The sequence below is a fragment of the Macadamia integrifolia genome, chromosome 10 (genome assembly GCF_013358625.1).
Source record: "Macadamia integrifolia cultivar HAES 741 chromosome 10, SCU_Mint_v3, whole genome shotgun sequence".
Taxonomy (NCBI): domain Eukaryota; kingdom Viridiplantae; phylum Streptophyta; class Magnoliopsida; order Proteales; family Proteaceae; genus Macadamia; species Macadamia integrifolia.
Window position 1 is genome coordinate 3,441,692 of NC_056566.1, and position 13,186 is coordinate 3,454,877.

Consider the following 13,186-nt stretch of genomic DNA (forward strand, 5'->3'; position numbering starts at 1 on the left):
AATCTTAACCAAATTAACTGATGATGGCTCTCTAGGAACAATAGCCTCAATTCTCTTGATTAGGCTATCCAAATGGGCTTCCTTGGCTATTATCCCATCCACAAAATATCATTTTTCTCCTATGATTCTTCCACTCTCTTGGGTTGATTCCCACTCACGGGTTTGTCAACTAAGTCAAGTAAGAATTTCTATGCCTTTCCTTCATCTGTAAAGGATGTGAATCCCTCAGGGCACATAGACTCTATCATTTGTTTAGTTGGGTAATCAATACCCTCATAAATTATTTGACATAAATTCCATAGGTCTAGGCCATGGTGAGGGCATTCTTGGAGTAGATCCTTGAATCTCTCTATAAGTTTGGAAAATGACTCACTAGGCTTTTGCCTAAACTGAAGGATATTACTTCTAAGCTTATTGGTCTTGTGAGTTGGGAAAAAATTCTTAAGGAAGACAACTGTGAACTGTTCACATGAGGTTATGGAATTTGTGGGTAACCCATACAACCACTTCTTAGCTTGGTCTTTCAATGCAAAAGTGATAAACCTAAGCTTAACAACATCATCAGAAAGCTATTGGATCTTAATTAGAACACATACTTTTTCAAATTCCCTTAGAAATAGGTATGCATCCTCAGAGGTCAACCCATGGAAGTGGGGCAACATAGTGATATATTGAGATTTGAGTTCAAAATTATTGCCCTGGGCTTGTGGTAGAATTATGCAGGAAGGTTGGGCTGTTCTAGCAGGGTAGAACCTATCTTTCAGAGATTTAGGTGAAGGGTTTTGCTGTTGGTCTCCCATATTGAATGGTTTTAAAGAGAGCAAACATATAGGGTCACTACTTGTTGGATCTCTTCTTTTTAACCGATTCTTAGTATTACGTACCCACCTAATACTCATGCAACAGAAAACTACCCACAACTAGAGTAAGACAAGCACAAAAGAATGGATAGAAAAACCTTTTTTTTTTATGATTTTTATAATTTTTTGGTTTTTTTGATTTTTTTGACTTTTTGGGACCTTACTGGCAGGGATCCGGGGTTGCTCAGGTTAATTCCTGAGGTACTACTACAGGGCGAAACCTGTCTTTATCATACTATGAGGCATGGCGACCTCTACCGATACAACTATTATTGCAAGTTGTTCTTCTCATGAATTGAATAAAAGAAAAAGCAAAAGCAAAACAAAGCAAACAAAGCACTCCAATTTACCAAAAGAAAGCGAAAAATAACATAAAACTGTCTCCCTGGCAACGGAGCCAAAAACTTGTTTAGTAGAATAGAGTTTAAGCGAAAAGAAAAAAGGAAAAAAAATGTGCAAATGTCATTAATGCTTAGTAATATGTTTTGGTCAAAAACACTCCAACGCCTTAGTCATTGGTTCCCTATTTCTTCACAAGTAGTTTTGCCTTAAGATAAGGATGTTTTGGAAGAGACGAGGTGAGTTCCAAATTAAGAAATATGCTAGTGACTGGAATTGATCAAGAATAATAAAAGTTGAAATGTGGGGGTCTCTTGTAAGAAAAATTATTTTTGCTCTGGATCGGTATGAGCCTTACCTTTAGCCAAGGTTGGGATTTATTTATTCTGAATTTTGGGTGTATATTCACTGCAAACACCCACTAGACACAACTCGTCCACTAGGGTAACTTAGGGATTTAAAGGCTTGTTACACATGCTAAGTGCAACCGTGATTCCTATGAAAGTGAGTTAGGCTTTTTCTTTCATTTCTTTATTTATTTATCTTGCTCGAGGACGAGCAAAAGTCAAGTGTGGGGGAATTTGATGAGCACAATAATGTGTGAAATCTTAGGGATATAAGTGCACATTTTTCCCCACTTTGGATAGTACTACTTTTATTTTTATTTTTGTTTTTTTAGTTTCCAAGTTTACAAGAGAAAGTGCTTAAAGTGAATCAAGAACCAATCCAAATGTGGGACCCTCATTGGTACCACATCCTCTCTCCTATAAAATCCTAAAGATTATTCTCTCTCCTTGCCACCTCACAAGATCTTGAAGATGCTATGCAGAGATTCCTTTCTGATTTAATCAAGATTGCAAGATATTGGTTAATATTTCAAGGAAGGAATAGAATTTGTTAATTTTGAAAATGGATTCTCTCTTTCCTCACACAATATCTCAGAGAATGAATATTTTTACCAAGATTTTATTTTATTTTATTTCCCCTTCTTTCTACAAGTCTTCTTTAAGAAAAGAAATAAAATAAAATAAAATAAAATCTTGGTAAAAGTCCTCATTCTCTGAGATATTGTGTGAGGAAAGAGAGAATCCGTTTCCAAAATTAACAAATTCTATTCCTTCCTTGCAATATTAACCAATATCTTGCAATCTTGATTAAATCAGAAAGGAAATCTCTGCATAGCATTTTTAAGATCTTGTGAGGTGGCAAGGAGAGAGAATAATTTTTAAGATTTTGTAGGAGAGAGGATGTGGTACCAATGATGGGTCCCACCTTTGGACTGGTTCTTGATTCACTTTAAGTATTTTCTCTTGTAAACTTGGAAACTAAAAAAAGAAAAAGAAAAATAAAAGTAGTACTATCCAAAGTGGGGCAAAATGTACACTTATATCCCTAAGATTTCACACATTATTGTGCTCATCACTAGGCTATGTGGTTTCCAATGAAGGTATCAAGATGGATCCTAGCAAGGTGGAGACAGTCACAAGCTGGCCTATCCCAACATCTATTTATGACATTCGGAACTTTCATGGTTTAGCCTCATTTTATCGGCGCTTTATCAAGAATTTCAACACTTTCATCTCTCCTATCACTGAATATTTAAAAGGAGGCAATTTCAAGTGGACCAAAGACGCACAACAAAGCTTTGAACTCCTTAAAAAGAAGGTAGGTTTTTGAAGGTGATTGTGATGCTTTAAACATGGGAATTGGTGTTGTTCTTAGCCAAGAAGGAAAGCCTATTGCATTCTTTAGTGAAAAATTAAATAATTCCCGCAAGAACTACTCCACATATGATAAAGAGTTTTATGCTATTGTTAAAGCTTTGGATTATTGGTAGCATTATTTATTATTCAAGGACTTTGTTTCTTTTCAGATCATGAAGTCTTGAAGTATATTAATACTCAACACAAGCTCAACAACCGGCATGCCGAGTGGGTATAATTTCTTTAATCCTTTACTTTTCTTATCAAACATAAATCTGGAGTTCATAATCAAGTGGTGGATGCCTTAAGTAGAAGACATTCCACACTTACCACAATCCAAGTGAATGTCTTAGGTTTTGATATGATCAAAGAACTATATGATGATGATCCCAACTTTGGAAATATTTGGAAAGCATGTTCTAAGGGACCCACTCAATAATTTTTGTTGCAAGATGGATTTCTTTTAAAAAACAATTGTTTATGCATTCCTAAATGTTCTCTAAGGGAAGCCATTGTCAATGAAGCCCATGGTGGAGGTCGAGCTGGACACTTTGGAAGAGATAAAACTCTCTTTCTTATAAAAGAAAATTTCTATTGGTCTCAAATGGAGAGAGATATTAAAAGACATGTGGAGCGATGTAGAATTTGTCACATTGCCAAAAGTCATGCCCAAAATACCGGTTTATACACTCCATTATAGGTGCCAATGGCTCCTTGGGAAGGTGTGAGCCCAGATTTTGTGGTAGTTTACCTTGAACCCAAAGAAGTAAAGATTCTATCATGGTGGTCGTTGATCGGTTCTCTCAAATGGCACATTTTGTGCCATGTAACAAGACTCTTGATGCTACTCATGTAGCAAATCTTTAGTTTCAAGAGATTGTGAGACTTCATGGTATCGCTAAGACAATCATGTTTAATCGGGATTCTAAATTTATAAGTCATTTTTGACACACACTTTGGAGGAAGCTTAGCACAACGCTTCAATTCAGTTCCTCCCATCATCCTCAGACCGATGGACAAACTGAAGTTATTAATAGAAGCCTGGGAAATCTTTTAAGGAGTTTAATTAGAAGCAACTTGGGCCAATGGGATTTTATTTTGGCTCCAGCTGAATTTTCTTACAATCGTTCTTCAAGCCAAACAATTGGGAAAAGTCCATTTGAGGTTGTTTATGGTAGGAATCCTATAAGACCATTGGACTTAGCTACTCTTCCCATCACTCAATAACTTAGTGGAGAAGTTGAGGATCAAGCTAACTACATCAAAAGGCTACATGAACAAGTTTGTGAGAAAATCATAAAACACAATAAGAAGTATCAAGAAAGAGCAAATAAGCATCGGAAGCCTACTGCCTTTAAAGAAGGAGATCTAGTATGGATCCATCTTTGGAAAGAAATATTTCCTCGAGAATGTCATGGTAAGCTTAAACCTAGGGCTGATGGTCCGTTCAAGGTGTTACAAAAGATTGGAGAAAATGCTTATAAAATTGAACTCCCTAGTGATTATGTTGTTTCAACAACATTCAATGTTGTGGACCTTTCTCCCTATCATGAAGAAGAAAAGCTAGAAAACTCAAAGAAGAGTTTATACATAGTAGAAGTGTATGATACAGGAGCATTTTCAAATGGGCCAACAACCCATTCCAATAAACCCACAAGCCCAAGCCAAAGGATAAAAGCTAAAAATAAAAGTTGTAGTCTAAGATTTTGACGTAATTTCACGGAGACACCTGAATCCACTTTGAAGGAACTAGAAATCAGGCCACATATGGATGGAAATATCTAGAAGTTTATTTTTCAACAAAAATAAAAAAAATGATGCATCATTTGTTATTTTCTAGAAGAAGTTATGATCGTTTTGGTAAAATGTGTCTAGGCTGACTTAGAAGTCCGAAATTCATCTTTTTAGTCCAACTTCCATTCAAAGTTGGTTCTAGAACTTCTTGGGTACCTCAACCATTATGTTTCTAGAGTCTTCAAGATGTGAAGAATGTCTCTCAAGGTTCCCAAGGTCCCCAAGGTCCTTTCCTATTGGATAGTTGTTTGTTTTCCCCATGTTTGTTTTTTCCAATTAGTCTTAGTTTCATTCTTGAAAATTTCCTATGCTTGGAAGGTTGTTCTATACTCATCTATATAAAGCTTACACTAGTGAATGAAATGCATACTTGGAGTTTATTCATAATTTGAGCCTTTGACCTTTGAGAAGAAGTAGTTCTTTTTGAGTTCTCTTATCCCTTAGGTGGATTTCCTTTGGGTGGCGAGTTCTTTTTTTTTTTATTTTTTTTTCTTTTGAATTGATCACTTGTGTTACCTCCTAATTCTCTATAATTTTCCTGCGTCAGGTGGGTACCAACTAGTCAGCCGGTTGTAATGATAGAATACAACTTTTCTGGGTTTTTGTTTGTGCGGCCCACATCTCCATAGCATAGTTCCCCATACTTTTACTATAATTAGAGGCTTGTTTGGGGATCCTAATCCACTTTTTACTTCAAGGGGTAGTGACGTTTAAGTTAGGTTAAAACTTAGGAATTTAGTTCACCAGTATTAGGTACAACATAAGGGCTAGCCAAACAGACCCTTAGGTCTATTTTGTGCAGTCATATAAATAGGGGGTTTTAAGGGTTTAAGGATTAAACTCTCACCCTAAATTTGTTTGCTGCAAACAGTAAACAGAAGAAGAAGGAAAAGAGAAGAAGAAGAAAAGAGAAGGAAGAAGAAGAAGTAAGGAGAGACTTAGTTCACCTGAGGCTTCTACTGGACTAGTGCTGTCCCTAGGTATGTGTTACTACTCTAGTACAGTAGAAAATTGATGTACCATAGAATGGAGAAGTAGGGTTTAGGGGTTCAATCCAATTGGAGGTAGTCATGGCTGTCCAGTAGGAAAAGCCCCAATTTCAGTGGGCTACTGGGATCCAAATTCACAGGAACTCTATCTCTACCAAACCCTAGAACCCAAGATTTTTTCTAATTCAGTAGTAATAGTGAAATTTGAATGGAATCATGGATGTATGGGAACTAAGGTAGGGAATTATTTTAGGTCTTATAATTATAAATCCCTTCTCTAAAGGTATTACTTGAATCCAATCAAGGAGGGAATTTAACTCTATGGTCTTAATCTTTAGATTCCAACCTTAATTGATGAAGTAGACTTGGGAACAAGGGGTCAATTCTACAGAATTGTGATGGTCTCTGTGAAACCCCAAAATTTATTGCAGCACTGAAATTTACTATCACAGAATCCAACAATGAGACCTAACATGGGTATTAAAACCCCACAGGTTCAATTCAGATTTCAGGGAGAGGATGGAAACCCAATTACACCAAATCAGTGTTAAGTAGAGTGGGCAGAATCAAATTCTGTGGAAAACAGAGGAACCGACAGGTGTCGATCGGCCTATCGGTTGGGGTTCTAGAAGCCCACATTGACTACTATGAGTGGGCAGTAAACCTAAACTTGAATTGGGGTCTGTATACACATATTACATCAGAAACAGACCTGGGGAGAAATACAAGGCACTGCTCGGGGTTCTGTAAATCTAGAAAGACTGCTAGTGAACCCACAGGAGACCCAACCCACTTGTGCGACCCACTAGTGGTTTCCCTATCAGGTAACCTTGTCAGTGGGGAAAATTAGGAACCTAGATTGTGTAGTAGAGGAAAGCCAGATACCCAATCAGAATTTGAAGTTCTGAGGTGATGTTTATTAGACAGGCTGGAGTAGTATTGTAGGATTTTTATTATAAAATAATTATTTAAATATCCTGTGTAATAGGTAATATAACTTGCGGTGAGGACATATATTTGAATCAAGAATCCGGATTTCGGGAGTTTGGACACCGAAGTGAGTGGGTGCTCTGACTTGTTTTATGGAGTGTTTAATTATTTTAATTTTTGCTTGTATTTCATGCATATTGCTGTGTGCATATTATTATTATTATTTCTATGATACTACCCTGGTGAATTTGACAACTGGAAGAAGGTAAGATAGGTAAGATGGGACACTTGAGAGTGCCCGGCATTTATTGGGTTGTGATATGAATGGTTAATGATTAGATATGCATCATGTAGAATTTGTGGGTTAGGTTATCACCACCCGAGTGCTACAACCCCTTGTCAGTAGGGGGTGAGGTATTGACTGATCCTGACCCGTGGCTGCCTAATTAGCAGTACACTTCTATGGTACGACGTATTGTACCTAGAGATGGATAGCAGTAGGGTACGACATATTGTACACTTGATTGCCTAGGGTTACTAACCTAGGAGTTAGCTGGGGGACCGAGGTTCTTTCTGGGACTGACGGACTTCTGCTTGCATTGAGCTTGTATTCCTAAGTCTTGACATACTGGGAAGGGAATACCATCTACGTTGCGTAGCACTATACCACTATTGCAGATTTAGTAATGGACTAGGAAGTAGTGTAACTTAAATGGATTCATGAGCATCATATAAGGTGTGGAGTATGCATTGCATCATTTGTATTGTGTTTCTTTGCTTGTCCCTACCCCCTCACTGAGCATGACGTGCTCACCCCTCTTTACTTACTCTTTCTAGATGATGAGACCAGTGTTTTGCCCCTTGCCAGCACTGATCATGAGACGGTGGCCATGGACCCTCTGGTCAGTATTCCAAAGGCTGATACCGACCACGGATCTGAGTGTGGATGTGATGATTGTGCCTATGGAGGCCAGTTCTTCTGAAGAATATGATAGACAATTCAGATTCTCTTTTTGTGTTTTTGTATTCCATTGGATCACGTACTTTGATATGTAAATGTTTATTGCTGATGTATCGAGGACTGTGTAAATATTTGTCTTGGAAAGTATGCTGAGATTGTAAATATATTTATCACTTAGCTGACACTGGAAAATATGTAATATATGAAATATTGCTAGACTATTATATGTATGACTCATAATCTATGATAGTGTAGTTGTGGTGCTATGATTTTGCTTTCCTAGTCTAGATCCTAGAGAAATAGGTTGACTGGATATGATAAGATGTCCAGTGCCCCAAACCTTAGCCTTCTAGAGGCAGGGTGTGACACTACTGGTCCCCTCCAAGACAAATGGGATATTGCCAACTATCTGGTAATGTCCTATCTCATCAATTCTATGACCCCATCAATTGCTAGGGGCTACTTATTGCTTGATACTTCTGACCTTAGTTGGAAAGTTGTGAAAGAGACCTATTCCAAGTGAGCACTAATGTTCAGTGCTTTGAGTTGAGGAAGAAGCTTCATAGGGCAACCCAGAGGGAGCTAATTGTGTCCCACTATTATTCAAAATTGCATGGTATGGCATGAAATCAATTATTATGCAGCATATCAGCGCTACTGACGTTGTAGGTTTTAAGAAGTATGAAGAAATGCTACGAGTCTGATTTCCCGATAGGGTTGAATTTTGAATATGATCCGGGGCTAATGCTGATTGTGTAACTAATTAAATAATTTCGTTCTTGTTGGAAGTGAAGTTAAGGAAAATGATATATTAAAGAAAAAAGTCAACTTTTCTAATCATTACCAACAATGATTGTGTATCTAGAATGGAAAGAAAATGGAATTAAAAAAAAAAAAAAAAAATCGAAACTGCTTTAATCATTACCAACAAATTCTTTGAATTTGAATTGGAAAAAAAAAAAAAAGAAAGAAAGAATCCGTTTGGAAAGTAAAATTATTATACTTGGTAATAATGATTCCAAAAGTTTCCATTTTCTTTCTTTCTTTTTTTTTTTTTTTTCTGCCCTTTACATGCAACCTCACTGAGCTTGCATTCATTTCCTGGGAAATATGCTGATCAATATTAAATTGGTTGTTTGTACTTACGGTCTCATCAACTTGTAGCTATAATGCCATTCACTCTTTCATAAACACTGTAAAAGGAACCTTCTGTTAAAATTGGCAATTCATCCATAACGAACTGTCCATTGGGTAAAGTGTTTCAAGAAGCATCTTACCTGTACTCGAATTATTTGGCAGCACTCTTGCGACCTTTGAAAACAGGATTAATTCCCCCCGGACGGTGGACAGTGTTCATTCAGCCTTGGAGTAGCAGCCGAAGAACTTGTCAAGTGAACTCCCCAAGAAGGATTCCTAAATTAAAGTAATCCTATCTGTGTTGGGCTTCATCTTCCGAAATCATATGGGTAGGCCGATATTTTGTAGCTTTTGAGCTGTTGTCTTTCCATCAGTGTTAAAGACAGTTAATAAGGACATGATTACATATCTCACTGGTAATCGTGGGTCTCCTTGAAGTTCAATACTCTATTTTTGATAACATTGTTCACGAAGCAGCATATTTGGAGTCATGTAGTTTCTCTAATCCAATGTAAGGAAATAGTTAGTTGATTCCTTTGCTAGGAAAAGTCAGTCAACGAGGTATAGGATCAATTGGACCATCTCATCAATAAATTTCCTTTTACCAAGTAAAACCTTCAGAGCTTACTTGATGGGTGATCCGTGTTAAACCTTTAAAACTAGTATCAACGATCAATAAAGTGTGAGATAGTAATGGCCACCATTCCTACATACATACCACCACAATTCTGACTATTGATCGGAATTGGCCGGACTTGGTTGAAAGCCTAGAAACTTGAATTGGGAAGAAGAGGTAAAGATTTCCTAAAGTCTACTTTTTTGGAGTTTTTGATTTAATAAACTTTGGGATTGCTATGGAAGGGAAGTTTATTGAGTTTACTAACTAAAAAATGAAAATCAAACATGAAACCTGACAATTCGAATACAGTTGCAGAACTCGTCTGGAATCATAAATGGCCACCATTCCTACATACATACCACCACAATTCTAACTATTGATCGGAATTGGCTGGACTTGGTTGAAAGCCTAGAAACTTGAATTGGGAAGAAGAGGTAAAGATTTCCTAAAGTCTATACTTTTTTGGAGTTTTTGATTTAATAAACTTTGGGATTGCTATGGAAGGGAAGTTTATTGAGTTTACTAACTGAAAAATGAAAATCAAACATGAAACCTGACAATTCGAATACAGTTGCAGAACTCGTCTGGAATCATTTTGATTCTAATTGGGTGATTCACTTGATCGGATTCTGATTCCTCAAATTCCGGTAGAATTAAATTTAGCAAAGTAAATCCAATTGACAAAGTCATGCAGTATAATTAAATTTAGCAAATTCATTTAACAAAGACCTGCAATATAATTAATTTAACAGTTAAATTGAGTAAGATACCTTTAATGATATTTTAGGCTGTTATATATTATAGGTAATCGACAATGTTTTGACGACCCTAAAGAAATTGAACCTTTGTGGAACACCCCTTTTTTTATTTATAACTTATGATACCTTTCCCTTTCCCTTATGGTTATAGAATGTTATAAAATTTGTAATGCCTCCTCATGTAACTCAATTTTTCATATTGAAACGTAACTCATGTGCGGTTCTTGTCAACTCACCCAATTTATCGCAGCATGAAACAAATCGCAACAGGAATGAACCCAGGATATCACTCAATTGGCATTCAATTTAGAATCATGTACTTTTGCTTTTATATATTCTCAAAAAAGAAAAATAGTTTGGCCTATTGATTGGTCCTTGACGTATAAAACTGATTTGACCTATTTTCACTCACTGACTTTAATTTGAAATCTATGGTAGTGCATTAATTGGTCTGCTCAACGCCTGAACCTATCCAATTAGGTGGACCATGAGCATAGGCCGCACCCCCCACCTCATTGGAACAGTAAGTGGCGAAGGAAAAGATCGCATTTACCTAGCTATAATGGGAAAGGAAAAATCACAAGAAAAACATGCCCTCCAAGCTTTGTTTTTCTTTTTTTTTTTTTTTCACTTGGAACTCCTATACATATGACATTGATCCCATCTTTCGACAGAACCTAGAAGTGAGTGAGAGCTGGGATTTCTTGAAATAGTGACCAAATCAATGGATCTCATTGAGAAAGAGAGTGCTAAAGAGTTGTTCCATGCTCAAGCTCGTATATGGAACCCTATATTTGCCTTCATAAACTCTGTCACTTAAGTGTGCAGTTAAGCTAGGCATACTAGACATTGTCAACAACCATCACCAACCCATTACCCTCTCTGAACTAGTCATGAAGCTTGCCATCCCAAAGACCAAGACTGCTTTTCTGTTCCGCCTCAGGCGCTTGTTGGTGCACTCTAGCTTTTTCTCTCAGCAAGAAGAAGGATATATGCTAGGCTTCTCCTTAAGGATAATGCCAAGAGTGTGTCACCCTTCTTGCAAGCAAATCTTGATCCCATCATGATAACACCTTGGCATTTCCTTAGTGCATGGTTCCAGGGGGATGGTCTCAATCCATTCGAGACCGCGCATGGGAAGACCCTATGGGGCTATGCAGAGGAAGACAAAGGTTTCAACAAATTTGTCAACAAAGCAATGGCAAACCATGCTCGAGTGGTGATAAGTGTGGTTGTTACAAGGTGCAAGGTTGTGGCACTGGAACTGTGACTAAGACCATTGCTGAAACCTTCCCAAGCTTGAAATGTACAGTGTTTGACCTACCTCACGTGGTTGCTAATTTGGAAGGGAATGAGAACCTAACATATTGCAGGTGACATGTTTGAGTCCATCCCTCCTGCAGATGTAGTTCTGCTCAAGGCAAGTGAATTTCTTTTGCTTTCACTTTTTTATTTTTTTTTTCTTTTAAAAAATCTATGTTACTATTTTTCGCATAACAATAAACGGGATAGTCTATGTGATAAAGGACTAGATAAGCATCGATGGAAGAAAGCGAGGAAGAGAGAATTGCGAACAGGCCAATATTGCTCAATCCTGACGGAGGCTGGCCACCAGATAGAGGCAAACAAAAATTGATTACAGATTTCTGGAATCCCATTCACACGGGGAATAGGGATGATGCAACGAAATATAGTCCGATTGAGGAGAACAAGCTCTTGGAAGGTGAAGAGGTGAGAGGCGATAAACATGTAGGAGAAACTGAAGGCCAAAGATCTTATGCATCGGTGACAAAGAAGATGCTGCCGGAGGTGGATAACCTTCCAGACCCGATTTGAGTAGGGCCATTGACCAAGGTGGTGATATCACAAGAGGCCTATGAAGAAAAGCTTCAAAACTTTAATTTCACCCTGATCAGAAGAACAAACTTCAGATTTATTGGTATGGAAGATATTCGCAGAGACTCGGAAAATACATGGAATCTGAAGGGGAAGGTTACTTTGGCCCCTTTAGGAAAAGGGTTCATTCTTTTTGCTTTGAGAAGGAGAGGGATATGTCTTCAGTATGGAGGAGAGGACCAATTAAGGTAGGAAATCAACTGATTAGATTTTAGCGATGGCATTCGGAGTTCAGTATCCATGATAATCATACTCAAACCAAACTGGTTTGGGTTCGATTTCATGAGCTCCCGATGGAGTACTGGCATGAAAAGATCCTCCTGACCATAGCAAAAGCAACAGGAAGACCAGTGGCCTTGGATTGTAGAGCCCTGAATGGGATGATCTGCAGCTATGCCAGAGTCCTTGTCGAGGTGGAGTTGGGTGGTTCTAGGGTAGAGGAGATACAAGTGGAGCAGAAGCAACCTGGAAAGAATGAAATTTTCTGGTTTAAACAATGAGTGGTGTACGAGGATGACATTTCCCGTTGTACTTTCTGCAAAAAAATTGGGACACCAGACCAACCACTGTAGAGAGAAGATGAGGGATAGGAAGAATGATGCACATGAGTTTGCAGACCTTGCCGGTGGTGGGGAGAAGGGCCTGCGATCAATGGTGGTAGCCCCAGTCGTGAGAAATCTCCCAGAATGGTAGGAGATTTTACACATTCGGTTATGGAAACCATGGGTGAAGATAAGAATAACCATATAGAGGGCGATTTTTTTGTTGATTTATGCCAAGGGAATATTCCTAATAATGGAAATATCCATTCCAATGATTTTGGAGATTCAAATTCAAATCCTAGCCAGCACCTAGTGGGTCATGAGCTGGTTATGGTGAATAACCCATTAGGAGAGAACGAATATGGGTCGGACCAGGATACCATTCTTTCTGATGAAGAATCACAGAGATCTTTGGAACAAGGAGACCAGAGAGAAGAAGTTCCTATGGATCTAAGGGTTGATTCAGACAGAATGGGGGAGAACCAGGTTGCCCAATCTTTAAGACCTCGACAAAAAGTGATATACAACTTTGCCCTTGGAGACCGTGGAATAACTAGAGGAGGTAGAACTAATCGAGGTTAAGTATGGGAGGGGTCGGACCATATTGTGTCGGGGCTATCTCAAACCCAATTGGTGGGAGGACGGGCTATAGTGCATC

General features: G+C 38.1%; 1 protein-coding gene, 1 non-coding gene and 1 pseudogene across 2 annotated transcripts; all 3 read left to right on the forward strand.

Annotated features, from left to right (window-relative positions):
* The first annotated feature begins 306 nt into the window (after positions 1 to 306).
* On the forward strand, positions 307 to 413 carry LOC122092493. Its single transcript, XR_006144156.1, has one exon. It is a non-coding gene; the product is annotated as a small nucleolar RNA R71 (small nucleolar RNA).
* A 3,195-nt stretch (positions 414 to 3,608) lies between these two features.
* Positions 3,609 to 7,759, forward strand: LOC122091577. Its single transcript, XM_042661585.1, has 4 exons — positions 3,609 to 3,699; positions 5,575 to 5,676; positions 6,674 to 6,742; positions 7,453 to 7,759. The coding sequence occupies exons 1-4, from the start codon at positions 3,609 to 3,611 to the stop codon at positions 7,596 to 7,598; spliced, it is 408 nt and encodes a 135-aa protein (XP_042517519.1). The 3' UTR covers positions 7,599 to 7,759.
* A 3,055-nt stretch (positions 7,760 to 10,814) lies between these two features.
* On the forward strand, positions 10,815 to 11,750 carry LOC122091579 (annotated as a pseudogene).
* Positions 11,751 to 13,186: the final 1,436 nt, after the last annotated feature.